This window comes from Heteronotia binoei, chromosome 10, assembly GCF_032191835.1.
Source record: "Heteronotia binoei isolate CCM8104 ecotype False Entrance Well chromosome 10, APGP_CSIRO_Hbin_v1, whole genome shotgun sequence".
Taxonomy (NCBI): domain Eukaryota; kingdom Metazoa; phylum Chordata; class Lepidosauria; order Squamata; family Gekkonidae; genus Heteronotia; species Heteronotia binoei.
The window spans coordinates 94,454,517-94,481,490 of record NC_083232.1 but is presented as its reverse complement, the minus strand read 5'-3'; the positions used below and the strand labels follow the sequence as shown (position 1 = coordinate 94,481,490).

Here is a 26,974-nt window from a genome sequence, read left to right as displayed (position 1 = left end):
AATTGTTTCCGGCAGTGATATTTGGGGGATTTTTGGGAACGTCACAGGAAGTGCTGTGAAGTCACTTCCTGTTTCCGGCAGTGGCATTTGGGGGAAATGATGTCATTTGGGGGAAGTGATGTCACAGGAAGTGATGCCAGTTCCTGCTTCCGGCAGGTGGCGCGGGGGAAATGTCACAGGAAGTGATGTCACTTCCTGATCCGGCGGTGGCATACCGTCGCCGGAAGTGACATCACCGGAAGTGACGTCACTTCCTGTTTCCGGCAGTGACATTTGGGGAAATGATATCATTTGGGGGAAGTGATGTCACTTCCTGCTTCCGGCAGGTGGCGCGGGGGAAATGATGTCACAGGAAGTGATGTCACTTCCCGATTCCGGCAGGTGGCGCGGGGGAAAATGATGTCACAGGAAGTGATGTCACTTCCTGTCTCCGGCAGGTGGCGCAGGGGGAAATGATGTCACAGGAAGTGATGTCACTTCCTGTTTCCGGCGGTGGCATGCCGTCGCCGGAAGTGACGTCACCAGAAGTGGTCACTTCCTGTTTCCGGCAGTGGCATTTGGGGAAAATGATGTCATTTGGGGGAAGTGATGGCACAGGAAGTGATGTCACTTCCCGATTCCGGCAGGTGGCGTGGGGGGAAATGATGTCACAGGAAGTGAAGTCACTTACTGTTTCTGGCAGTGGCATCAGGGGGAAATGATGTCATTTGGGGGAAGTGATGTCACAGAAAGTGATGTCACTTCCGGCTTCTGGCAGGTGGTGTGGGGGAAATGATGTCACAGGAAGTGATGTCACTTCCTGTTTCCGGCAGTGGCATTTGGGGGAAATGATGTCATTTGAGGGAAGTGATGTCACAGGAAGTGATGTCACTTCCTGCTTCTGGCAGGTGGCGCGGGGGGAATGATGTCACAGGAAGTGATGTCACTTCCCGATTCCGGTAGGTGGCGCGGGGGGAAGTGACGTCACTTCCCGCTTCCGGCAGGTGGCGCGGGGGGAATGATGTCACAGGAAGTGATGTCACTTCCCGCTTCCAGCAGGTGGCGCTGGGGGAGATTATGTCACAGGAAGTGATGTCACTTCCCGATTCCGGCAGGTGGCTTGGGGGGAAATGATGTCACAGGAAGTGATGTCACTTCCTGTTTCCGGCAGGTGGCGCAGGGGGGAATGATGTCACAGGAAGTGATGTCACTTCCTGTTTCCGGCGGTGGCACGCCGTCACCGGAAGTGAAGTCACTTCCTGTTTCCGGCAGCGGCATTTGGGGGAAGTGATGTCACAGGAAGTGATGTCACTTCCAGCTTCCGGCAGGTGGCACGAAGGAAATGATGTCACTTCCCGATTCCGGCAGGTGGCGCGGGGGGGGAATGATGTCACAGAAAGTGATGTCACTTCCTGTTTCCGGCAGGTGGCGCAGGGGGAAATGATGTCACAGGAAGTGATGTCACTTCCTGTTTTCGGCGGTGGCACGCCGTCACCGGAAGTGAAGTCACTTCCTGTTTCCAGCAGCGGCATTTGGGGGAAGTGATGTCACTTCCAGCTTCCGGCAGGTGGCACGAGGGAAATGATGTCACTTCCCGATTCCGGCAGGTGGCGCAGGGGAAATGATGTCACAGGAAGTGATGTCACTTCCCGATTCCAGCAGGTGGCGCGGGGGGAATGATGTCACAGGAAGTGATGTCACTTCCTGTTTCCGGCGGTGGCATGCCGTCACCGGAAGTGATGTCACCAGAAGTGAAGTCACTTCGTGTTTCTGGCAGTGGCATTTGGGGGAAATGATGTCATTTGGGGGAAGTGATGTCACAGGAAGTGATGTCACTTCCTGCTTCCGGCAGGTGGCGTGGGGAAATGATGTCACAGGAAGTGATGTCAATTCCCGATTCTGGCAGGTGGCGCGGGGGGAAATGATGTCACAGGAAATGATGTCACTTCCTGTTTCCGGCGGTGGCATGCTGTCGCCGGAAGTGACATCAACGAAAGTGAAGTCACTTCCTGTTTCCGGCAGTGGCATTTGGGGGAAATGATGTCAATTGGGGGAAGTGATGTCACAGGAAGTGATGTCACTTCCTGCTTCCGGCAGGTGGTGCGGGGATATGATGTCACAGGAAGTGATGTGACTTCCCGTTTCCGGCAGGTGGCGCGGGGGGGGGGAATGATGTCACAGGAAGTGATGTCACTTCCTGTTTCCGGCGGTGGCACGCTGTCACCGGAAGTGAAGATACTTCCTGTTTCCGGCAGCGGCATTTGGGGGAAATGATGGCATTTGGGGGAAGTGATGTCACTTCCAGCTTCCGGCAGGTGGCGCGCGGGGGGAAAATGATGTCACAGGAAGTGATGTCACTTCCTGTTTCCGGCGGTGGCATGCCGTCGCCGGAAGTGACGTCACCAGAAGTGGTCACTTCCTGTTTCCGGCAGTGGCATTTGGGGAAAATGATGTCATTTGGGGGAAGTGATGGCACAGGAAGTGATGTCACTTCCCGATTCCGGCAGGTGGCGCGGGGGGAAATGATGTCACAGGAAGTGAAGTCACTTACTGTTTCCGGCAGTGGCATCAGGGGGAAATGATGTCATTTGGGGGAAGTGATGTCACAGAAAGTGATGTCACTTCCGGCTTCTGGCAGGTGGTGTGGGGGAAATGATGTCACAGGAAGTGATGTCACTTCCTGTTTCCGGCAGTGGCATTTGGGGGAAATGATGTCATTTGAGGGAAGTGATGTCACAGGAAGTGATGTCACTTCCTGCTTCTGGCAGGTGGCGCGGGGGAATGATGTCACAGGAAGTGATGTCACTTCCCGATTCCGGTAGGTGGCGCGGGGGGGAAGTGACGTCACTTCCCGCTTCCGGCAGGTGGCGCGGGGGGGAATGATGTCACAGGAAGTGATGTCACTTCCCGCTTCCAGCAGGTGGCGCGGGGGGAAATTATGTCACAGGAAGTGATGTCACTTCCCGATTCTGGCAGGTGGCTTGGGGGGAAATGATGTCACAAGAAGTGATGTCACTTCCTGTTTCCGGCAGGTGGCGCAGGGGGAAATGATGTCACAGGAAGTGATGTCACTTCCTGTTTCCGGCGGTGGCACGCCGTCACCGGAAGTGAAGTCACTTCCTGTTTCCGGCAGCGGCATTTGGGGGAAGTGATGTCACAGGAAGTGATGTCACTTCCAGCTTCCGGCAGGTGGCACGAGGGAAATGATGTCACTTCCCGATTCTGGCAGGTGGCGCGGGGGGAAATGATGTCACAGGAAGTGATGTCACTTCCTGTCTCCGGCAGGTGGCGCAGGGGGAAATGATGTCACAGGAAGTGATGTCACTTCCTGTTTCCGGCGGTGTCATGCCGTCGCCGGAAGTGACGTCACCAGAAGTGGTCACTTCCTGTTTCCGGCAGTGGCATTTGGGGAAAATGATGTCATTTGGGGGAAGTGATGGCACAGGAAGTGATGTCACTTCCCGATTCCGGCAGGTGGCGCGGGGGGAAATGATGTCACAGGAAGTGAAGTCACTTACTGTTTCCGGCAGTGGCATCAGGGGGAAATGATGTCATTTGGGGGAAGTGATGTCACAGAAAGTGATGTCACTTCCGGCTTCTGGCAGGTGGTGTGGGGGAAATGATGTCACAGGAAGTGATGTCACTTCCTGTTTCCGGCAGTGGCATTGGGGGGAAATGATGTCATTTGAGGGAAGTGATGTCACAGGAAGTGATGTCACTTCCTGCTTCTGGCAGGTGGCGCGGGGGGAATGATGTCACAGGAAGTGATGTCACTTCCCGATTCCGGTAGGTGGCGCGGGGGAAGTGACGTCACTTCCCGCTTCCGGCAGGTGGCGCGGGGGGAATGATGTCACAGGAAGTGATGTCACTTCCCGCTTCCAGCAGGTGGCGCGGGGGGAGATTATGTCACAGGAAGTGATGTCACTTCCCGATTCCGACGGGTGGCTTGGGGGGAAATGATGTCACAGGAAGTGATGTCACTTCCTGTTTCCGGCAGGTGGCGCAGGGGGAAATGATGTCACAGGAAGTGATGTCACTTCCTGTTTCCGGCGGTGGCACGCCGTCACCGGAAGTGAAGTCACTTCCTGTTTCCGGCAGCGGCATTTGGGGGAAGTGATGTCACAGGAAGTGATGTCACTTCCCGATTCCGGCAGGTGGCGCGGGGGGGAAATGATGTCACAGGAAGTGATGTCACTTCCTGTTTCCGGCAGGTGGCGCAGAGGGAAATGATGTCACCGGAAGTGAAGTCACTTCCTGTTTCCGGCAGCGGCATTTGGGGGAAGTGATGTCACTTCCAGCTTCCGGCAGGTGGCACGAGGGAAATGATGTCACTTCCCGATTCCGGCAGGGGAAATGATGTCACAGGAAGTGATGTCACTTCCCGATTCCGGCAGGTGGCGCGGGGGGAATGATGTCACAGGAAGTGATGTCACTTCCTGTTTCCGGCGGTGGCATGCCGTCACCGGAAGTGACGTCACCAGAAGTGAAGTCACTTCGTGTTTCTGGCAGTGGCATTTGGGGGAAATGATGTCATTTGGGGGAAGTGATGTCACAGGAAGTGATGTCACTTCCTGCTTCCGGCAGGTGGCGTGGGGGAAATGATGTCACAGGAAGTGATGTCACTTCCCGATTCTGGCAGGTGGCGCGGGGGGAAATGATGTCACAGGAAATGATGTCACTTCCTGTTTCCGGCAGTGGCATTTGGGGGAAATGATGTCAATTGGGGGAAGTGATGTCACAGGAAGTGATGTCACTTCCTGCTTCCGGCAGGTGGTGCGGGGATATGATGTCACAGGAAGTGATGTGACTTCCCGTTTCCGGCAGGTGGCGCGGGGGGGGAATGATGTCACAGGAAGTGATGTCACTTCCTGTTTCCGGCGGTGGCACGCCGTCACCGGAAGTGAAGATACTTCCTGTTTCCGGCAGCGGCATTTGGGGGAAATGATGGCATTTGGGGGAAGTGATGTCACAGGAAGTGATGTCACTTCCAGCTTCCGGCAGGTGGCGCGCGGGGGGGAAATGATGTCACAGGAAGTGATGTAACTTCCTGTTTCCGGCGGTGGCATGCCGTCGCCGGAAGTGACGTCACCAGAAGTGGTCACTTCCTGTTTCCGGCAGTGGCATTTGGGGAAAATGATGTCATTTGGGGGAAGTGATGGCACAGGAAGTGATGTCACTTCCCGATTCCGGCAGGTGGCGCGGGGGGAAATGATGTCACAGGAAGTGAAGTCACTTACTGTTTCCGGCAGTGGCATCAGGGGGAAATGATGTCATTTGGGGGAAGTGATGTCACAGAAAGTGATGTCACTTCCGGCTTCTGGCAGGTGGTGTGGGGGAAATGATGTCACAGGAAGTGATGTCACTTCCTGTTTCCGGCAGTGGCATTTGGGGGAAATGATGTCATTTGAGGGAAGTGATGTCACAGGAAGTGATGTCACTTCCTGCTTCTGGCAGGTGGCGCGGGGGAATGATGTCACAGGAAGTGATGTCACTTCCCGATTCCGGTAGGTGGCGCGGGGGGGAAGTGACGTCACTTCCCGCTTCCGGCAGGTGGCGCGGGGGGAATGATGTCACAGGAAGTGATGTCACTTCCCGCTTCCAGCAGGTGGCGCGGGGGGAAATTATGTCACAGGAAGTGATGTCACTTCCCGATTCCGGCAGGTGGCTTGGGGGGAAATGATGTCACAAGAAGTGATGTCACTTCCTGTTTCCGGCAGGTGGCGCAGGGGGAAATGATGTCACAGGAAGTGATGTCACTTCCTGTTTCCGGCGGTGGCACGCCGTCACCGGAAGTGAAGTCACTTCCTGTTTCCGGCAGCGGCATTTGGGGGAAGTGATGTCACAGGAAGTGATGTCACTTCCCGATTCCGGCAGGTGGCGCAGGGGAAATGATGTCACAGGAAGTGATGTCACTTCCCGATTCCGGCAGGTGGCGCGGGGGGAATGATGTCACAGGAAGTGAAGTCACTTCCTGTTTCCGGCGGTGGCATGCCGTCGCCGGAAGTGACGTCACCGGAAGTGAAGTCACTTCCTGTTTCCGGCAGTGGCATCTGGGGGAAATGATGTCATTTTGGGGAAGTGATGGCACAGGAAGTGATGTCACTTCCTGCTTCTGGCAGGTGGCGCGGGGGGAATGATGTCACAGGAAGTGATGTCACTTCCCGCTTCCGGCAGGTGGCGCGGGGGGGGGGAAGTGATGTCACTTCCCGCTTCCGGCAGGTGGCGCGGGGGGAATGATGTCACAGGAAGTGATGTCACTTCCCGCTTCCAGCAGGTGGCACGGGGGGAAATGATGCCACAGGAAGTGATGTCACTTCCCGATTCCGGCAGGTGGCTTGGGGGAAAATGATGTCACAGGAAGTGATGTCACTTCCTGTTTTCTGCGGTGGCATGCCGTCGCCGGAAGTGACATCACTTCCTGTTTCCGGCAGTGGCGTTTGGGGGAAATGATGTCATTTGGGGAAGTGATGTCACAGGAAGTGATGTCACTTCCCGTTTCCGGCAGGTGGCGCGTGGGGGGGATGATGTCACTTCCTGTTCTCGGCGGTGGCATGCCGTCACCGGAAGTGATGTCACTTCCTGTTTCCGGCAGTGGCATTTGGGGGATATGATGTCATTTGGGGGAAGTGATGTCACAGGAAGTGATGTCACTTCCTGCTTCCGGCAGGTGGCACGGGGGAAATGATGTCACAAGAAGTGATGTCACTTCCCGATTCCGGCAGGTGGCGTGGGGGGAATGATGTCACAGGAAGTGATGTCACTTCCTGTTTCCGGCGGTGGCATGCTGTCACCGGAAGTGACGTCACTTCCTGTTTCCGCGCACGCGCGCCCCTACGTCCCCCCCCCCCAAGGTGTCCCTGGCTGGCCTTCAGACATTATGTCCACCCTAGGTGGGGCGCTGGGGGACCACCCAGTTTGGCAGCCCAGGGCTCTTGGAGCTGTAAGCTGCCTTGAGTCCCACAAGCTAACCCCTCTTCACCTGGGCAGTCACAGCAGCTCTGGTTCCCCCAGCCCCTTTCTTATGTGCCTATCTCTCAGAGAGACAGAGAGCTCTTGATTCTCTCCCCTCTATTTGCTCTGCAAGGTGTGTTAGGGAAGGGGAAAGAAAAAAAATGAAAAGAACCGTAGCAATGCTGCTACTTGTTCAGAGTGGCAGGGAGCAAAGGGGTCAGATTGGGGCCCCCATATAGTTGGAAGGGGGGGTTGAAAGTATAGGCCTGGCCCCTCCCAGGCCCCACTGTAGCTACAGGCCTGGACCACACACCCGTGATGTAGCCAATCCTCCAAGAGTTTACAAGGCTCTTTTTTGTAAGCTCCAGGAGGATTGGCTACTTCCAGAGTGTGTGGCCTAATATGCAAAGGAGCTCCTGCTAGAATTCAATATAAGGCAGCTTCACGTGTTCATATGAAACCAGTGCGACATTGCTTTATGTCTGGCATGTCTGGGAGATGTCCAGCCACCATCTGGAGGTCAGCAACCTTGGCAAGCACTAGGAAGCGCTGAATACGATAGATGGGCTGTTTTGCACAGGATTTGCACAGAGTCTGACAATTTAGCAAGTCGCATAAGCAAATGGCAGCTGCCCTGTTCCGGATGGCCCAAGCTAGCCTCATCTCATCAGATCTCAGAAGACAAGCAGGGCTGGCTTGGCAGTCCGTAATTCATACTTGCTTGAGCAGAGCCGGCGCGTCCATAAGGCAACATTCGGCAGTTGCCTCAGGCGCCGGCTCTTGGAGGGGGCGCGTTGTTTCTGGGCATGCAGGGGCCGGAAGAACACTTGCGGCCCCTGCGTGCCCAGAAACGACGTAGCACCTTTCAGTCCGAGTTCGGAGAGTGCCTCCGGACTGAAAGTGCTGTTGTTTCTGGGTGCGCAGGGGCCGGAAAAACTCTCCCATCCCCTGTGCACCCAAAAACAACGCAGCACCTTTCAGTTCGGAGAACGCCCCAGGACTGAACGGTGCCGCGTTGTTTCTGGGTGCGCAAGGGCTGGGAGAGTTCTTCCGTCCTCGGCGCGCCCAGAAATAACGTCACATGATGACATCATCGTGTGACTTCATTGTGTGATGTCATCATGCCCCGCCCCTGCACCTGCGTGCTTTGTGCTTGCACTGAAATGACTTGGGAGGGAGAATGGGCGTGGGTCAGGATTCCGCCGCAGGCAGCAGAACCCCACGCACTGGCCCTGTGGATAGGAGACCTCTGACAAAGTCCAGGGTTGCTATGCAGAGGCATGCAATGGCAAACCACCTTTGGCAATCTATCGCCTTGAAAACCCTACAGCAGGGGCGTCGGACTCATTTGTTATGAGGGCCAGATCTGACATAAATGAGATCTTGTTGGGCCAGGCCATGTTTGTACCTATTTAAGATTAGGTAACAGAGATATAAACTTTATAAAGGACACAAACACAATTTTTTTAAAAAATCAAAAAACTTAAAACTTGCTTAAGACATTAGCACTTGTTGGTCTTAAATGTGCTCTCTTTGTTTTTCTCCCATGGGAATCGGGCAAAGGAAGCTCTGGCTTTTTCCTTCCTTCCCCGGGGGACCAGGAGGGGGAGGAGCCTCAGCCAATAGAAGGAAGAGAGGCTTGGCTCAGTAGCTCTGCTGTGCGATTGAGACAGCCTGGCAAAGCAAGCTCTGCCTCCCCACCTTCCTCCCCAAGGGAGGAGACTCAGCCAATGGAGAAAATAGAAGCTTTGGTCTGTAGTTGCTGTGCAATTGAGCAAGCTTTGCAAAGCAAGCTGTTATGCAGAAGGAAACAAGAGAGAGGGAGAAGGAAGCAGATGACAGCCAGTTTCTCAGAGGCCTGATAGGAGCCCTCTGGAGGTCTCATTGAGGCCCCTGGGCCACATGTTTGACTCCCCTACTCTATGGGGTTGCCATGATTTAGCTGTGACTTGACAGCACTTTCCACACCAGCTATTCAAAGGAGCTTACAAGTCTGAGACTGATTTCACACAAGGCTTGTTTTGGGTGGAGAGCCCTTTTGCTCCCGGGGCTTCTCTCCGTTTTCGCACAAGTTGCTCCAGAGCTGCGAGTTGGTGCGGCGCTCTTCCGTAGCAAGCAGGATCCTCTTCCAAGCGGTTTCTGCTTGCCGTGGGAGAACAGTGCACCAACTCACAGCTCCGGGGCAACTTGTGCGAAAACGGAGAGAAGCGCTGGGATCAAAAGGGCTCTCCGGTCGGAACAAGCCCTTGTGCGAAATCTATCTCAATTTCAATATTACAAGGGATGCCCCAGAGAGAAGGGGGTAGGCAGTGCAAAAGCTGCAAGGGAAAACTTTGAGCAAATGATGGCTTTATTACGAGTTATCTGATCAGGGTGGGACATGCTGAAATTGGCCGGGGTGGAGTAGGAATTAATATGGACAAAGTTAATTGATAATGCATGCCTCCGCAGCCAAGAAGACAATCCAAATGACAGAACTGGGAAACGCCCATCCAAAATATTTCTCATAAAATTTTACTTATTTATTTAATATCATTTGTAGACTGGTTTCCAACTTCAAAAGTCCCCGAGGTGGTTTACAACATAATTATTAAAATATTATAAAATTGCTTGTAAAATAATAATCTAATTTTAGCTGGGCCAAAAATCAGTTCCCACCCCTCATCCCCCTGGAACACCATTATACATTGATCCAAAGGTGCTCTAGAAAAAGCAGAGCCCTCCTGACCATTAAAGGAGCATCCATTCTCAGCTTCTGAGGGAGAGTATTCTATATTTAGGGGTTGGTAACAGCCAAAAAAGCCCTCCCCCCCCCCTCCCCGTTCCAGGTGGCAGAACCTCCAGTAAACCTGGTTCCTAGAGGAAAGCTTCAAGGGTTGGTTGGTAATTCAACAGATAGAGGTTTGTCAAGTTGTCTTTTAGCTTTTTTTGCATTCTCATTTTCTTTTAAGAGCCCCGTGGTGCAGAGTGTTAAAGCTGCAGTACTGAAGTCCTAAGCTCTGCTCACGACCTGAGTTTGATCCCTGGTGGAAGCTGGGTTTTCAGGTAGCCGGCTCGAGGTTGACTCAGCCTTCCATCCTTTCGAGGTCGGTAAAATGAGGGCCCAGTTTGCTGGGGGGAAAGTGTAGATGACTGGGGAAGGCAATGGCAAACCACCCCGTAAAAAGTCTGCCATGAAAACATTGTGAAAGCAACGTCACCCCAGAGTCGGAAACGACTGGTGCTTGCACAGGGGACCTTTCCCTTTCCCCATTTTCTTTGCTTGTGTGTTCCTGTTGAAGAAAAAGAAGACTGCAGATTTATACCCCACCCTTCTCTCTGAATCAGAGACTCAGAGCAGCTTACAATCTCATATCTTCTCCCCCCACAACAGACACCATGTGAGGTGAGTGGGGCCGAGAGAGCTCCCCCAGAAGCTGCCCTTTCAAGGACAACTCCTGCGATAGCCAGGGCTTTTTTTTGCAGCAGGAACTCCTTTGTATATTTAGCCACAAACCCCTGATGTATCCAATCCTTCAAGAGCTTACAAGGCTCTTGGAGGATTGGCTACATCAGGGGGGGTGTAGCCTAATATGTAAAGGAATTCCTGCTACAAAGAAAACCTATGGCTAACCCAAGGCCATTCCAGCAGCAGCAGCTGCAAGTGCAGGAGTGGGGAATCAAACCTGGTTCTCCCAGATAAGAGTCCACACACTTAACCACTACATCAAACCGACTCTCTCGCTTCAGGACTGGGGGGGGGTCTTTTCCATGGGTGTTGTGTTCCCTCTAGTGGCTGATTCGATATTACATCCCTTTATGTCTGCCATAAAAACATGCACTTTACATCCTCAAGGAGATACACTAGACGTAAACAAGTGTAATATGGAATCGACCACTAGAGAGAGCAAAACACATGCAGGGGCAGGGAGCACACACACACGCTCGCACCCTGCCAGAAGCAACAAGAACTCACAAATGAGGGAAATGAGAATGTGGGAAAGCCCTTTGAGAAGTTCAAAGCAAAGCTTTATCTGCAGTGAAGACCCAGGAAATGGATCGAGATGAAGCAACTCCCTCTCCGACAAAGAAACCCTTGGATTGTTCTGGCATCTTCTAGTTTCTAATAAGCCTTTGATTAGTCACATCAGTGCCTGTATGTTTGCAGTAGTGGACCAAAAAGTAGCTATTTCAGGTTGGGGAAACAGCACAGAAGTCTTAACCTGCCCTTGCACTGTTGTCTTCATCAGAATCAGACCCTCCCACACCTGCTGTCTAAAGAGAACGTGGCAGGAAGTGCCATTCACGGGACTCCTAGGGCGTTTTCGCACTGACCTTAATCGGCAGCGACGACCCTCTTCACCGTGTAGGATCTGCGCGGATTTCGCACCAATTGCCGCGGAGCACCCGGAAGAGCCGGAAAGTCCTGTGGCTTTTGCGGCACAAATGGAAACCACCAAAAAACAGTTTCCATTTGCGCCGCAAAAGCCGCGGGACTTTCCGGCTCTTCCGGGTGCTCCGCGGCAATTGGTGCGAAATCCGTGCAGATCCTGCGCGGTGAAGAGGGGCGTCGCTGCCGATTAAGGTCAGTGCGAAAACGCCCCTAGTGTCTTGGGACTGATTCATGGGTTTATCAGGTGTTTTTACATTCAGTTTGAACCAGAGTTTTAGAGTTTTCAAATCGCCTGCCACCGTTCTGCTCGAATTATTTTCCTTTTACATTTGTGAATTTACTCTGCTCATTTTGTGTAGCCAAAGTTCCATATCGCCTGCTGAAAGCATTTCAATTTGAAAGGGGGGGCGGGTCTCTGATCAGAGGGCAGCCGGAATACCAGTGCTTAGTTAAATGTATACGATTGCTTGGAAATCTTGTCAACACTGCAAAAACAATACAAATTTAAATTACAAGATGAGGCAAGCAATGATATGTAAAAATTTCAAGTGCTGTCAGTTCTCATGCAAATTACTGCACCTTGTGGCTTTTGGAGGAGTCTTTTAAAATGCACGAAAACTTCTACAATATAAGTTTGAATCGCCTGTAGAGAAATGACTGGATCAAAACTAGTTTCGAGAAAAACATTGCAGCAGCAGCGCCAGAACCCATCTCACCGAAACAAATGTAGATGCTTTGGGCAGCAACGATGCAAAACGGTTGAGAGAACGTTAGGTAATGTAAAAGGTGAATTTCCAATGCGGTGATAGTCACAAACTGTCAGTGTAAAAACACCCGAAGTCCTCGCGGCCTCCAGATGTGTTTATCAGGCTCATACTAGGAGACCCCTCCCCGTGTGATCCAGGGCTTTCTTTGTAGAAATAGCCCAGCAGGAACTCATTTGCATATGAAGCCACACACTCTCCAGCAAAGAAACCCTTGCATTGCTCTGGCATCTTCTGGTTTCTAATAAGCCTTTGATTCATCACATCAGTGCCTGCAGGTTTGCAGACCTGTCTGTTTGCAGCCACACCCCCTGCTGCCAAGCCAGCTGGAACTGCATTCCTGCTATTTAAAAAGCCCCAGTTTTCACAAGGTGGGTGGGGCCACAGGGGACTCTTGCCTGGCATGACTTCTGATGAGTCACTGGAGAACTGATCGGCCGCACAGATTAAAATAATGATGACTTAGCAGCAGCCCTCCCTCTCGCTTCTCTTTCCCAGTGCATTTTTAAAGCTACCCCTCTTCTCCCCTGTACCTGGATTCCATTTGAGGGTGGGTGGGTGGCCACTTCCTACAGCAGCCATTTTGTGACTGCACCCGCCACCCTGTGTCACAATTCCAAAGGCACCCACAGGCTCAAAAAGGTTGTGGGGACCCTTGCTTTGAACAGATTATGGATCCTGTTGCTTACTGAAGCATATGTGACTTACCTATATTTTCAGATGTGCTGAATACTTGGTGCTTTGTCATTACCTGAAAAAACCTATAGATTTTCCCCCCAAGGAGCATCCTTCAGGTATCGTGCTGAATTAACCTGTGGACAGAAAAAAAAATAGACACACTATGCACAATGTTCCCTCTAAGCTGCAGAATCTTGTGAGCAAAAATTCTACTTTGTGAGCTACTGGCATTAGAGTTGTGAGCTACTGCATAAATTATTGTGCTTTGGGGCCATTTTTCCCGAGCCAGGACAAAAATGTGTGAGCTGGGGACCAAAAATCTGTGAGCTAGCTCACGCAAACTCAACTTAGAGGGAACACTGACTCTGCATGCCGTGTCCAAGACAGCTTCTCCCCTTGCACCTCGACATTTGTTTCTGCCTGTGCTGCAAGTTTTGAACTGACCCTCTCAGCATCAGCACAAGTTACCATTCATTACCATTTTCATAATCCACCTGGGAAATCCTGCTTTATTTTAATATGTGTGGTTTAGTCATGGTCAGCATATGTTTAAGAAAAAAACTGGCCGGGGGGGGGGGGATGCAGTTGTTTAGAGTGAAAAAGGAAAATGGGTTTTTTGAACCTTTTTGTTTTTATCAGTTCTTTTATATTTTCTCTCTTCCCCAGACACTGAGTGGTTTTGCACTTGTGGTGAGCGCTGACGGAATGGTATTCTATGCATCCCCAACAATAGTGGATTATCTAGGATTTCATCAGGTAAATCTGGAGAGATAAACTCCTGGGCTGTTGCATGTTGTGTTGCATTTGCCTTACAGTCTTTTGTCCTGCTGCCATTTCTTTTCCTGTTTGCTGCTCTAAAACATATTTTCTTCCGGTAAAATGTCTATATTCTGCCTTGCTGCCAGAGGCAACCAGTGGGCTCTTTAGACACCCACTTGGTTTTGTCATCTCAGCCAAGGGCTTGGCCAGTGTTGCTTTGTCTTGGCTGGTTCCATCCCAGGCTGCGGAGGTGCTGTTGGGGCTGAAGCAGTGTTACCGAACCTGCTGTGTGGCAGGATCTACCTTCCCCCTCTGGAGCCAAGGGGGTAAGAACATCAGAAGAGCCCTGCTGGATCAGACCAGTGGTCCGTCTAGTCCAGCATCCTCTCTCTCACAATGGTCAACTGGTTCCTCTGGATGGCCAACAACAGGACAGAGAGACTGAGACCTTCATTAGAACATCAGAAGAGTCCTGCTGGATCAGACCAGTGGTCCATCTGGTCCAGCATCCTCTCTCACACAATGGCCAATCAGTTCCTTTGGATGGCCAACAACAGGGCATAGGGACTGACGCCTTCATTACAACATCAGAAGAGCCTTGCTGGATCAGACCAGTGGTCCATCTAGTCCAGCATCCTCTCTCACACAATGGCCAACAACAGGGCATAGGGGCTGAGGCCTTCATTACAACATCAGAAGAGCCCTGCTGGATCAGACCAGTGGTCCATCTAGTCCAGCATCCTCTCTCACACAATGGCCAACAACAGGGCATAGGGGCTGAGGCCTTCATTACAACATCAGAAGAGCCCTGCTGGATCAGACCAGTGGTCCATCTAATCCAGCATCCTGTCTCACACAGTGGCCAACCAGTTCCTCTGGAGGGTCAACAACAGGGCAGAGAGACTGAGACCTTCATTAGAACATCAGAAGAGCTTTGCTGGATCAGACCAATGGTCCATGTAGTCCAGCATCCTGTCTCGTGTCATGAGCCCTGACGAGGAGGAGCTGGAAGGGTTAACAGACCTGCAAGAGTTGCCAGCCAGTTCCTCAGCTGAACAAACAGCAGCTGACTCATCAATCACTCTCCAGGCACCAGTGTCAGCTGTTGACGATCAATCTCCTCCAAACTCTACTCCTCCCATCTCAAGAGTTCAAAGCAGGCTCCGGAAAGAACTTTCAGAGTGAAGACATGAGGCACGCCGATGCTTCAGATCTCTCAGCCCTTAGTTCTAGCAGAGTCACTGCCACCCAGGGAGCAAGCTGATTGAGACTCCCATATAGCTCCCACCCAGGACCTGGTAACCTTGTGGAAGCAACAAGTCTGTTCGCTGGCTTGCATCCACACTCCTTCCTGATTCCTGATCCTGACCTGCTTGATTTCCTTGGCACCCTAATAATAATAATAATAATAATAATAATAAAATTTTATTTATACCCCGCCCTCCCTGCCGAGGCAGGCTCAGGGCAGCTTACAGCAAAAGCCATGTTAAACCTGACCTTTTGGCTTTTGGACATTGACTTCTGATTCCGGTTTGTGATTCTGCATTGGTGACTTGGCTCCTGCTTGACTTCCTGGACTTTGACCTTGGACTGGCTTTGGATTCTTGCCTAGGGTGGCCAGACCGTCCCGGGCACCCGGGAAAGTCCCGGTTCTGGCCCCCTATTCCCGCCTCCCGGGCTGGCTATACCGGGACCATTAGAGGTCCCGGTTTAGCCAGCCAGAGAGCCGGTGGGCCGCGCGGGCGGGCGGGGAAGGCGGCGAGTGAGGGAGGGAGCATCCCTGCGCGTGTCACTTCCTGCTTCCGGCAGGTGGCGCGGGGGAAATGATGTCACAGGAAGTGATGTCACTTCCTGTTTCCGGCAGGTGGCGCGGGGGGGGGGGAATGACGTCACCGGAAGTGACGTCACTTCCTGTTTCTGGCAGTGGCATGACGTCACCGGAAGTGATGTCGCCGGAAGTGACGTCACTTCCTGTTTCCGGCGGGCACCCCTACCTTCCCCCCCCCAAAGGTGTCCCTGGCTGGCCTTCAGACATTATGGCCACCCTATGCCTGCCTGCACCCTGAGAATGTGACAGATTGCTTCCACCACACACACTCACTCCACAAGATGGATGAGGAGGCAAGCGGAGACTCTTGGCAGCTAGCAGCCTTGCTCACTCAGGTACAGCACCTCACTCAAATGGTGGCTCACCTGCAACAGCCAGCAGCAAGCCACTGTTGCTGCCCCATCCAAGTGCCAGTGCTTCCCCCAGAGAAGTTCACTGGGAAGGTGGAAGAGTTTCCTGCATTCCTGGCACAGTGCAAACTGTATATTGAATTACGTGCCAGAGACTTCCCCAACGACAAGACCAAGGTATGCTTCATTGTCAGCCTTTTAAAGGGGCAGGCAGCTAAATGGGCTACCCCCTTGCTTCTAGCCCCATCGCCCCTGCTGACTGACTACAAGGGCTCTCTGGATCATATAGCCGCTGTACTAATGGATTTATTACGACACAAAATTTCCATGGCTTAGAGCCCGCTTTAAAATTGAAAATTCAACTGGGGGGGGGGGGATACAAGTATTAATGTTTAGAAATTAACTTAAAACTAAAACGTTTGCTTTGAAAAAAGCTAAGCTATTCAGTTCACTGAAAATAAACCTTGTAGAGGAGATACCATCAAACCTTAGTGAAAAGAGACATTGAAGTATTAATTGATATCTGAGGGTTTTTTATTGTGTCTTTTTATTGTTCAGTTTTTCAAAAATTAGGACTGATTTCTCATTAGCAGTAGCTCCACCCCCAGGATTTTTCTGTCCCTGGCTCAAGTGATAATTCCCCACCAGTTGCTGTGAAGGCACATTTTGATCCGCAACTCCCTCCAGTTTCCCTCGCAGCTTCCAGATCTCCAAAAAAGAAGAGCAGGAAGCTGCAAGGGAAATTGGAGGGAGCCATGGATCAAAATGCACCTGTGCAGCAACTGGTGGAGAATGGATCGCTCAGGTCAGGGAAAGCAGAAACCCAGGGGTGGAGCAACTGCAAGTGTGGAATCAGTATAAAATTGTTGTGAGCAGCCATGGGGCCCATTAATGGAATGGAAAAGCAGCATATGAATCTGCCAAGATTAAACAGAATACCTTGTTCTGTATCAGCAATACCATAGGATGGGTTAGAGAGAAGAATTTGGATAATGTCTTCAGCTAACGTATCATTACTGGATACATACTGACTTTCCAAAAAGCTGAGCATGTCTGTGGACTATACTTTAAAATGTAAGTGCTATATAAATATATTGTCACTGTTTCAGACTGATGTAATGCATCAGAATATATACGATTATATTCACGTGGATGACCGGCAAGACTTCTGTAGACAACTGCACTGGGCCATGAATCCGCCACAACTGCTGTCTAGTCAGAACACACAGACGGAGGCAGGTGGGTTGAAGTAATATTCTGTAGACTCGCAAGAAATTAGGATGGAGGGGAAGGGAGGGGATGAAAGGAGGGAGATCCTTTCTTTATCCTGTTTATGCCATTCTTAACTTATTACCTCCAGCCTCTCGCTGCCCATTTTCGCCACCCCTTCTCCCCGCTGCCCATTTTCACTGCCCCCCGCTCTCCCCGCCACTCTTGCTACCCCGTTTTTGCCTCCCCTGCTCTCGCTGCCCTGTTTTTGCCACCCCTTCTCCCTGCTGCCGTTTTCACTGCCCCTCACTCTCCCTGCCACTCTTGCTGCCCCATTTTCGCCTCCCCTGCTCTCCCCGCTGCTCTTACTGCCCCGTTTTTGCCTCCCCCCGCTCTCCCCACTGCTCTCCCTGCTCCGTTTTTGCCTCCCCTGCTCTCCCCGCCACTCTTGCTGTCCCATTTTCGTCTCCCCTGCTCTCCCTGCCCCGTTTTTGCCTCCCCCGCTCTCCCCACTGCTTTCCCTGCCCCATTTTCGCCACCCTCCGCTCTCCCCATTGCTCTTGCCACTCTTGTTGCTGCCGCCACTCTCCTTTTAAATTTATTTTTAAAGTGTGTGACGTCATTTTGGGCCCCAGGGCCCCTGCACCTAACATTTTATTCCTGGGGCCCCCCCACCTAAAATTTTCTGGCTACAGGCCTGCCTGGTCAGCATTTGGATGGGAGACCAGCAAGGAGGTCTAAGGTCATGACACAGTCGTGGGCAATGGCAAACCACCTCTGTTTGCCTCTTGTTCCCTCTGAGTTAGTGTGAGCTAGCTCACTGGGGGGAGGGGGCGGGGTTTGCCTTAGTTCAGGAAAAATGGCCCCAGAACAAGCAAATTTATGCACTATCCAAATCACTTTGCTCACAACTATAATTCCAGTAGCTCACAGAGTAGAATTTCTGCTCACAAGACGCCACAGCTTAGAGGGAGTACTGCGTGAAACCTGCAGAGTCGTCATTAGCCAGCTGCAACTTGATGACATCTTCAGCCCTGACCAGTTTATTTCTATCTCATCTTTCTTGCCGGTCCCGCGCTCTTTTCTTGACATAGTACAGCTTTGCCTTCCCCCCCACCATCCAGCACTTTCTCGTAGGGTTGCCAGGTCCAATTCAAGAAATATCTGGGGACTTCAGGGGTGGAGCCAGGAGACATTGGGGGTGGGGCCATGAGCAAGGTTGGAACAAGTACAATTGAACTCCAAAGGGAATTCTGGCCATCACATTGAAAGGAACTGCACACCTTTTCAATGCCTTCCCTCCATTAGAAATAATGAAGGATAGGGGCACCTTCTTTGGGGGCCCATAGAATTGGCCCCCCTGGCCCAATCCTTTTGAAACTTGGAGGGTGTTTTGAGGAAAGGCAACAGATGCTATGCTGCAAATTTGGCGCCTCTACCTCAAAGAATACTGCCCCCCGAGCCCCAAATACCTGCGGATCAATTCCCCATTATTCCCTATGGGAATTATTCTCCATAGGGAATAATAGAGTGCCCAGTAGACATTTCCCTCCCCCCGCACTTTCTAAGGCTTTCTAAAGCGGGGGGAGGGTCTCAAAACCGGGGAATCCCCTGCCCTCACCTGGGGATTGGTAACCCTTCCACACACACACACACTGGGTCTGGTTCCTCCACAAGGACAGCTGAAAAGAACGCTGACCCTTTCCCGTGAAGTGCTTCCTGTTTCCTGCTTCCTGCTCAACTTTAAAGACACACACAAAAACACACACACATTTTAAAACAGGACCTGTTTGCAGGTTTCTAAATCTGTCGGAGCTCTAAAGGTACATGGTGGCTGTGGGGGGGCGGGGTTTCCCCCCGCCGACCAGCTGGCTGGGGGCAGGGGGAAGCCTGTAAAACCAGAGGATCCCCCGCTGGGACCTAGGGATTGGGAAGCCTTATTGTTTTACTGTTGACATTATGATGTTGTTAGCCGCCCTGAGCCTGCTTCGGCGGGGAGGGCGGGATATAAATATGAAAAATAAATAAATAAACAAACTCTCTGCTGTTTTTCTCCCCGTATTATCAAACCATTCCCCCCTACACCTCCCATTGCTTGCCTTCCTCTCTTATCCCCTCCCTGCCAACAGGTGGTCCTGACCAGGGGTGGAATTCTAAATGGAGCTCCTTTGCATATTAGGCCACACAACCCTGATGTAGCCTTGTAAGCTCTTGGAGGATTGGCTACTTCAGGGGTGTGTGGCCTAATATGCAAAGGAGCTCCTCCTAGAATTCTGCCCCTGTCCTGACCCTGCTTGCCGTTCCCCTTTTCCACTGCCTAATAGATTTTTTAAAAGTTTGTTCTGTAATCTGAAACTTGCTTTTTATTGTTTTTAGGAGAAGAATTCATCCTTAATAAAATGTTTAAAGCACAGGAGAATAACACGACGCCAACAGACTTTTCGCCCTTCTTAACTCGTTGTTTTACTTGTCGAATCCGCTGCCTTTTAGATACTACTTCTGGCTTCCTTGTAAGTAAACCATGTTATGTGAGTAGTGCATTTCAAAGCAACAATCCGTGTGAAACGTGGGAACAGGATGGGCATTCATGAGATAGACAGAGAGCTTGTTGGATTTCAATAATTTGTTTTGAAATTCTTTATTTTCCTAACCTATCTTCCTAACCTTCTTGGGAAGCAGCGATATAATAAGCAATATAGTGTTACCATACAATATATGGATATTATAGCATTGGAGAAAGTCCAGAAAATGGCAACTAGAATGATTAAAGGGCTGGAACACTTTCCCTATGAAGAAAGGCTGAAACACTTGGGACTCTTTAGCTTGGAGAAACGTCGACTGGGGGGTGACATGATAGAGGTTTACAAGATAATGCATGGGATGGAGAAAGTAGAGAAAGAAGTACTTTTCTCCCTTTCTCACAATACAAGAACTCGTGGGCATTCGATGAAATTGCTGAGCAGACAGGTTAAAACGGATGAAAGGAAGTACTTCTTCATCCAAAGGGTGATTAACATGTGGAATTCACTGCCACCGGAGGTGGTGGTGGCCACAAGCATAGCCAGCTTCAAGAGGGGATTGGATAAAAATATGGAACAGAGGTCCATCAGTGGCTATTAGCCACAGTGTGTGTGTGTGTGTGTGTGTGTGTGTGTGTATATATATATATATATATAATTTTTTTGCCACTGTGTGACACAGAGTGTTGGACTGGATGGGCCATTGGCCTGATCTAACATGGCTTCTCTTATGTTCTTAATATCTATATTTAAGATGCAACTGCACATTATTGCAAGTATTAAGGGGGTGTTTGCAAAGAAGAATGAATCAGCTAGGGAAATGATCTCTGTAGCTGGAAATCAGTTTTAAGCAGGGCTTTGTTGTAGAAAAACCTAGCAGGAACTCATTTGCACATTAGGCCACACCCCTGATATCATTATTTCACATTGGGATTTTTTTTGTTGAACACTTATACCCAGAATTAAACTTGTTGGTCTTCAAGGTGCCACTGGACTTTCAAACAAACAACAAAATAAGAGAGGTACCAACAGGACTACCAGGGCTTTCTTCTGTAGAAAAAGCCCAGCAGAAACTCATTTGCATATTAGGCCACACCCCCTGGTGCCAAGCCAGCCGTAACTGCGTTCCTGCTCAAAAAAAGCCTGACCGTCAGCTACCCGCCTGAATGCATCTATGTAGATGCTCCTAATCGGGACTTTTGTGGTAGAAAAAGCCCAGCAGGAACTCATTTGCACATTAGGCCACACACCCCTGGTGCCAAGCCAGCCGGAACTGCGTTCCTGCTCAAAAAAAGCCTGACCGTCAGCTACCCGCCTGAATGCATCTATGTAGATGCTCCTAATCGGGACTTTTGTGGTAGAAAAAGCCCAGCAGGAACTCATTTGCATATTAGGCCACACACCCCTGGTGCCAAGCCAGCTGGAACTACATTCCTGTGTGTTCCTGCTCCAAAGATGTGGGATTGATGTGGGATGCAGCTAGAAGGAAATAGCAGATGTTCTTTGTCACACCCTATTGTGTTGTGGGTTTTGCGATGACTGTATGCATATCGCATTTTGCTACATATATATTCTAATGTTTAAATACCTATCACTTCCATTTTGTGAATTCAGTCCTTGATATGCGTACCTTGTTTAAAGATTCGTCTTCACTGCGGTGCTTATAAGGCATTTGGATGTTGTGTAATAGATGGATCCTCTCAGTAATACCATGCACAGCCATCCGAATATTATGATCCGTGGCTATTACTTGCTAATGGGCAATAAGCATTTGAGAACCGTCTTTTGCGTTTTACTTTTTTTTCAGACAATGCAATTTCAAGGCAAACTAAAGTTTCTCTTTGGACAAAGAAAGAAATCTCCCTCTGGAGAGGCATCACCTCCTCAGCTGTCCTTATTCTGCATCGCTGTGCCTGTTCTGCTGCCTTCCGCGACCGACATGAAGTTAAAAAGCCTTCTCATGAAAGCAAAATGCAGGCCTGATAATGCTGCCACAGCATACACAAAGTAAGAATAAAGGTTTGGGGTTTTTTAATACTTCACTGAGGATTTTGATATTTAAAAGAACACAACCTTTAAGGGTGGTGGGGGTGGAAGGTTCCGTCAAGACACAGCCGACCCGTGGCGACCCCGTAGGATTTTCAAGGGCAAGAGATGTTCAAAGGTGGTTTGCCACTGCCTGCCGCTGCAAAGCAACCCCAGTCTTCCTTAATAGCCTCTCATTGGCCGTGACTGATGCTGCTAACTTTCTGAGATCTTGATTAGTTCAGGCTAGTCTGGGCCATCCAGGTCAGGACCAGTGGACATCTGCTGAAATATCTTCCATGAGCTCAACTCAACGTGAGTGATGACATTTGCTCCCCCACTCCAATTCAGTGCACTGAGAATTTGCATTTTCAGAAATTCTTAATTTTCTCTGTGTTGCTATTACAATTTTATCAAACTTCTCTGCATACAGAGACAAACGGCCTGGTGAATCTTCTTTTCAGAGGACCCTCTTTCTTTCTTTCTTTCTTTCTTTCTTTCTTTCTTTCTTTCTTTCTTTCTTTCTTTCTTTCTTTCTTTCTTTCTTTCTTTCTTTCTCTTTCTTTCTTTCTTTCTTTCTTTCTTTCTTTCTTTCTTTCTTTCTTTCTTTCTTTCTTTCCTTCCTTCCTTCCTTCCTTCCTTCCTTCCTTCCTTCCTTCCTTCCTTCCTTCTTTCCTTCTTTCCTTCTTTCCTTCTTTCCTTCCTTCTTTCCTTCCTCTGTCAAGGGACATTCTGGGACTGTTAATAGGAACCATTCCATCGTTGGCTAGCTGTGTATGTGATGATTCTGGATGGTCTACAATTGTATAGTTTTATTATATATCACTGCAGACATTTTCTTTTCCAACACTATGGAACATACACTTAACTGTACAGTAGTTTATTGGGAGGGAAGGCAGCGCAGTACAGCCTGATCTTTGTCAGATCCTGGAAGCTAAGCAGGGTCAGTACTGGGATGGGTGACCACCAAGGAAGGCTGTACAGAGGAAGGCCATGGCAAACTACCTCTGCTTCTCACTTGCCTTGAAAGCCCCTTTGTTGGGTTCTCCAGAAGTCAGCTGAACTTTACACCAACACACACAGTAATTCATTAAGCTGCTTTCTATCATCTCCTTTTTGCAGCCCAAAGGCTATTTCAGGACAGCATGTGGATGATTTCCATGGAAGGAGCAATTTTCTAGAAGGTATGGTTTTTGCACCTGTGTAGTTTTTAATTCTACTTCTGTATATATAAGATATGTATGTGTAAGATATATACATATATTGGCTGTTATAGATTTTCCGGGCTGTGTGGCCATGGTCTTGACATCGTGAAACCTGACGTTTCGCCAGCAACTGTGACTGGCAGCCTCAGAGGTGTAACCCAGAAAACTGGAGTTCTCTCTGGGTCAAACTGAGAAGAAGTAGGTAGGCAGGTAATTTATATCTACTCAGGCAGGTGGGGTAGGGCTGATTATCTTGTGGGAGCTTCCTGGGTTGTGACATGCTAGTGGAGGAGCTTCCCTGAGTTGATTCTTTTGTATATGGATTGGCTATTGAAATTCTAATCTTACCTGTAGTGCTGTTGTAAGTTGTAGGGCATTTTGTGTTTTTCAGGACTGGAAGGCATGCTCTATTCATTTTTACACTTTTTTTCTTCCTGTTTAAATTGTGTTTATGTTTCTGGATTTCAATGGCTTCTCTGTGTAATTTAACATGGTAATTTATATGAACTTATGAAGCTGCCTTATACTGAATCAGACCCTTGGTCCATCAAAGTCAGTATTGTCTTCTCAGACTGGCAGCGGCTCTCCAGGGTCTCCAGCTGAGGTTTTTCACACCTATTTGCCTGGACCCTTTTTGGAGATGCCGGGGATTGAACCTGGGACCTTCTGCTTCCCAAGCAGATGCTCTACCACTGAGCCACTGTCCCTCCCTTGTTGTGCTGTCCAGCATTACAGTGTCTTGGAATAAGATATCTCAATGTTCAGCCACTGCTGCTTTTTCAGGTTGGCTAAGTCTGCATTGTCTTTCATGTTTTTTTATTCTTGTCTGGATGCTATGTGGTGTGGTCCCGATGTAAACTTGTCCACAACTTCACAATTTCAACAGGAATAAAGAGGAATTTCAATAGCCAATCCATATACAAAAGAACCCCCTCAGGTAAGCTCCTCCTTTAGCATGTCACAGCCCAGGAAGCTCTCACAAGATAATGACTCAGCCCTACCCCACCTGCCTGAATAGATATCAATTACCTGCCTACCAACTTCTTCTCAATTTGACCCAGAGAGAACTCCAGTTTTCTGGATTACACCTCTGAGAATGCCAGTCACAGTTGCTGGCGAAACGTCAGGTCTCATAATGCCAAGACCACAGCCACACAGCTCAGAAAATCTACAGCAGCCAATGGACTCTGGCCATGAAAGCCTTTGACAACACACACACACACACACGGACACACACACACACATTATATTCAAATACCAAAGTCAGCCAAATTTGAATACTTAAATCCAGTAACTGGAGCCTGTGAATGGGCAAGACAGTTCCTTTTACAAACCTGAAAAGGGTACCAGGTTTGCAAAAAAAAGTTAAATCTAAAAAAAACCCCAAACCCCCACAAAACATTGGAGAGTTTAAATGAAAATGATAAAAGGAGGGCATGTAGCTTTAAAAAAACCCAGATTCCCGCAGTAGCTGTTGCTAGGCAACCATGGTATTCCAAGTTGGGGTTTCGTGAGTAAAAAGGCAGGGAGGGGGCAGGGCCCTTTCTGGGCCTACTTTGGCCTTTGAGGAAGGATTCATTTGGGCCAGACCTGACTAGGGTTGCCAGATCCCTAGGACTAGGGTTGGGAAATTCCTGGAGATTTTGTGGTGAAATCTGAGGAGAATGGGGTTTGGAGAGGGCAGAGGTCTCAGTATGGTACGGCATAATGCCACAGAGCCAAACCTCCAAAACAGCCATTTTCTTTGAAAGGACAGAGTAGGGTATTTTTTTTTCTTGCACACCCCTACTTATAAGCAGAGAAAATGAGAATGCAAGAAAGTCCTTGTGAGTGCTACATACATGCCTGGATTTCCCCACTGAGAATAAGTCAGATCATAGGGGCCCATAGGGAGGAGTTCAGACACCACACACCACTTCCCTGATCTGCAGTGATCCTAGGAGCTATTTATTTGCCACACTGGGAAAATGTCACATGTGCTGAGGGCAGCTGCTCAAGGACATTTCAAGTCAAGACAATCGTGCCCTGACCTGGATAGCCCAGGCAAGCCCTATTTTGTCAGATCTCAGAAGCTAAGCAGGGCCAACTATGGGAAATACTTGGATGAGAGACCTCCTTTGAATACCAGGAGGAGAAGGCAGAGGCAGGCTCTATCAAGCCACTGGAGATGGTGGCAGCTTCAAGAGGGGATTGGATGTGGGGCAGAGATCCATCAGTGGCTATTAGCCACAAGGTATAGATCAGAGGTGTTGAACTCATTCGTTATGAGGGCCGAATGTGAAATAAGAAGATGAAGAAGAAGAAGATATTGGATTTATATCCCGCCCTCCACTCCAAAGAGTCTCAGAGCGGCTCACAATCTCCTTTACCTTCCTCCCCCACAACAGACACCCTGTGAGGTGGGTGGGGCTGGAGAGGGCTCTCACAGCAGCTGCCCTTTCAAGGACAACCTCTGCCAGAGCTATGGCTGACCCAAGGCCATGCTAGCAGGTGCAAGAGGAGGAGTGGGGAATCAAACCCGGTTCTCCCAGATAAGAGTCTGCACACTTAACCACTACACCAAACTGACTTGTTTATTTATTTATTTATTTATTTATTTGGGATTTATATCCCGCCCTTCCCACGAATGGCTCAGGGCGGCTTCCAACAATTAATCAAACTTAAAAGTAAACAATTTCAAATATAAAACAGTTAAATAATTTAAGCAGTTAAACATTAAAACAGAGTAATTTAATTTCCTATGAACAGATGGCTGGCCAGTTTCCTCAAGTTGTTATCCTAGCTAAATGTAGGCTAGGTATAGGCTAGCCGGAAGAGGGTCGTCTTACAGGCCCTGCGGAACTGCGCCAAGTCCCGCAGGGCCCTCACCTCTTCCGGCAGCTGATTCCACCATACGGGGGCCATAACGGAGAAAGCCCTTTCCCTGGTGGCTTTCAGATGGGCTTCTTTTGGCCCGGGGATAGTGAGGATTGTTGGGTTGAGCCATGTCGGATTGGGCCAGGCCATGTGTGTACCTATTTATGATCAGGTAGCAGAGATACAAACTTTTTAAAGGACACAGACAAACACAAAATTTTGAAAAACCCCAAAACCTTAAAACATCCTTAAAACATTAGCACTCAGTCTTAGCGGTACTTTTTCTGTATTTCTCCCATGGGATCCAGGGAACTGGGCAAAGGTAGTTCTGGCTCTTTCCTTCCTTCCCCGGGGGACCAGGAGGGGGAGGAGCTTAAGCCAGTAGAAGGAAGGGAGGCTTGGCTCAGTAGCTCTGCTGTGTGATTGAGAGAATCTGGCAAAGCAAGCTGTTATGCAGAAGGAAGCAAGAGAGAGGGAGAAGGAAGCAGATGACAGACAGTTGCTCAGGGCCTGATAGGAGCCCTCTAGGGGCCTGATTCAGTTCCCGGGCTGCATGTTTGACACCCCTGATATAGATGGTACTCTCTGTCTGGGGCAAGTGATGCTCTGTCTTCTTAGCACTTGGAGGGACCAACAGTAGGAGGGCTTCTAGAAGAAGAAGATATTGGATTTATATCCCGCCCTCCACTCCGGTGAGTCTCAGAGCAGCTCACAATCTCCTTTACCTTCCTCCCCCACAACAGACACCCTGTGAGGTGGGTGGGGCTAAGAGAGCTCTTACAGCAGCTGCCCTTTCAAGGACAACCTCTGCCAGGGCTATGGCTGACCCAAGGCCATTCCAGCAGGTGCAAGTGGAGGAGTGGGGAATCAAACCCGGTTCTCCCAGATAAGAGTCCGCACACTTAACCACTACACCAAACTGACTCTCTTTTTAAGAAGAAGGGTCGGCGCTTGTTTCCCGCCTTTCGCCACCGATAGGAGCCTCAAAGTGGGTCATAACCACCTCCCCCTCCTCTCCCCACAACAAGCACCCTTTGAGGTAGGTGGGGCTGAGAGAACGTGACTGGCCCGTGGTCACCCAGCAGGTTTCGTGGGGGTGGGAGACGGGGATTCGAACCCGGTTGATCACGCCAGATCCGAAGCCGCCGCTTTACCCCACTACGCCACGCCGGCTCTCTAGTGTCCTGGGCCGACTGGTGGACCTCCTGATGGCACCTGGGTTTTTTTTTTTTGTTCACTGTGTGACACAGAGTGTTGGACTGCATGGGCCACTGGCCTGATCCAACATGGCTTCTCTTATGTCCTTATGTTCTTACTTCTCTGAACATCTTCCGTGCCCCAATAGGAGTCACCAGAAGTCACCATGACTTTCAGGCTTGCAGGTGCGTGCGCGCACACACACACACACAATACCAAAAGAAAAAAATTAAGGAAAATGGCAAAGGAAGAAGCCCCTTCTCCCCAAGCACCACCATCCAG

At 49.9% G+C, this 26,974-nt stretch overlaps 2 protein-coding genes across 2 annotated transcripts in view; one reads left to right on the top strand and one right to left on the bottom strand.

Annotated features, from left to right (window-relative positions):
- Window positions 1–26,974, bottom strand: part of EXOC3 (exocyst complex component 3) — a 169,220-nt gene that overhangs the window by 43,767 nt on the left and 98,479 nt on the right. The window lies entirely within an intron of this gene.
- Window positions 1–26,974, top strand: part of AHRR (aryl hydrocarbon receptor repressor) — an 86,319-nt gene that overhangs the window by 48,336 nt on the left and 11,009 nt on the right. The window contains exons 4-8 of the mRNA XM_060247794.1: window positions 13,411–13,500; window positions 16,791–16,920; window positions 19,267–19,400; window positions 21,217–21,416; window positions 22,557–22,618. Coding sequence (XP_060103777.1) covers window positions 13,411–13,500; window positions 16,791–16,920; window positions 19,267–19,400; window positions 21,217–21,416; window positions 22,557–22,618 — 616 coding nt within the window. The remainder of the gene's footprint in view (window positions 1–13,410; window positions 13,501–16,790; window positions 16,921–19,266; window positions 19,401–21,216; window positions 21,417–22,556; window positions 22,619–26,974) is intronic.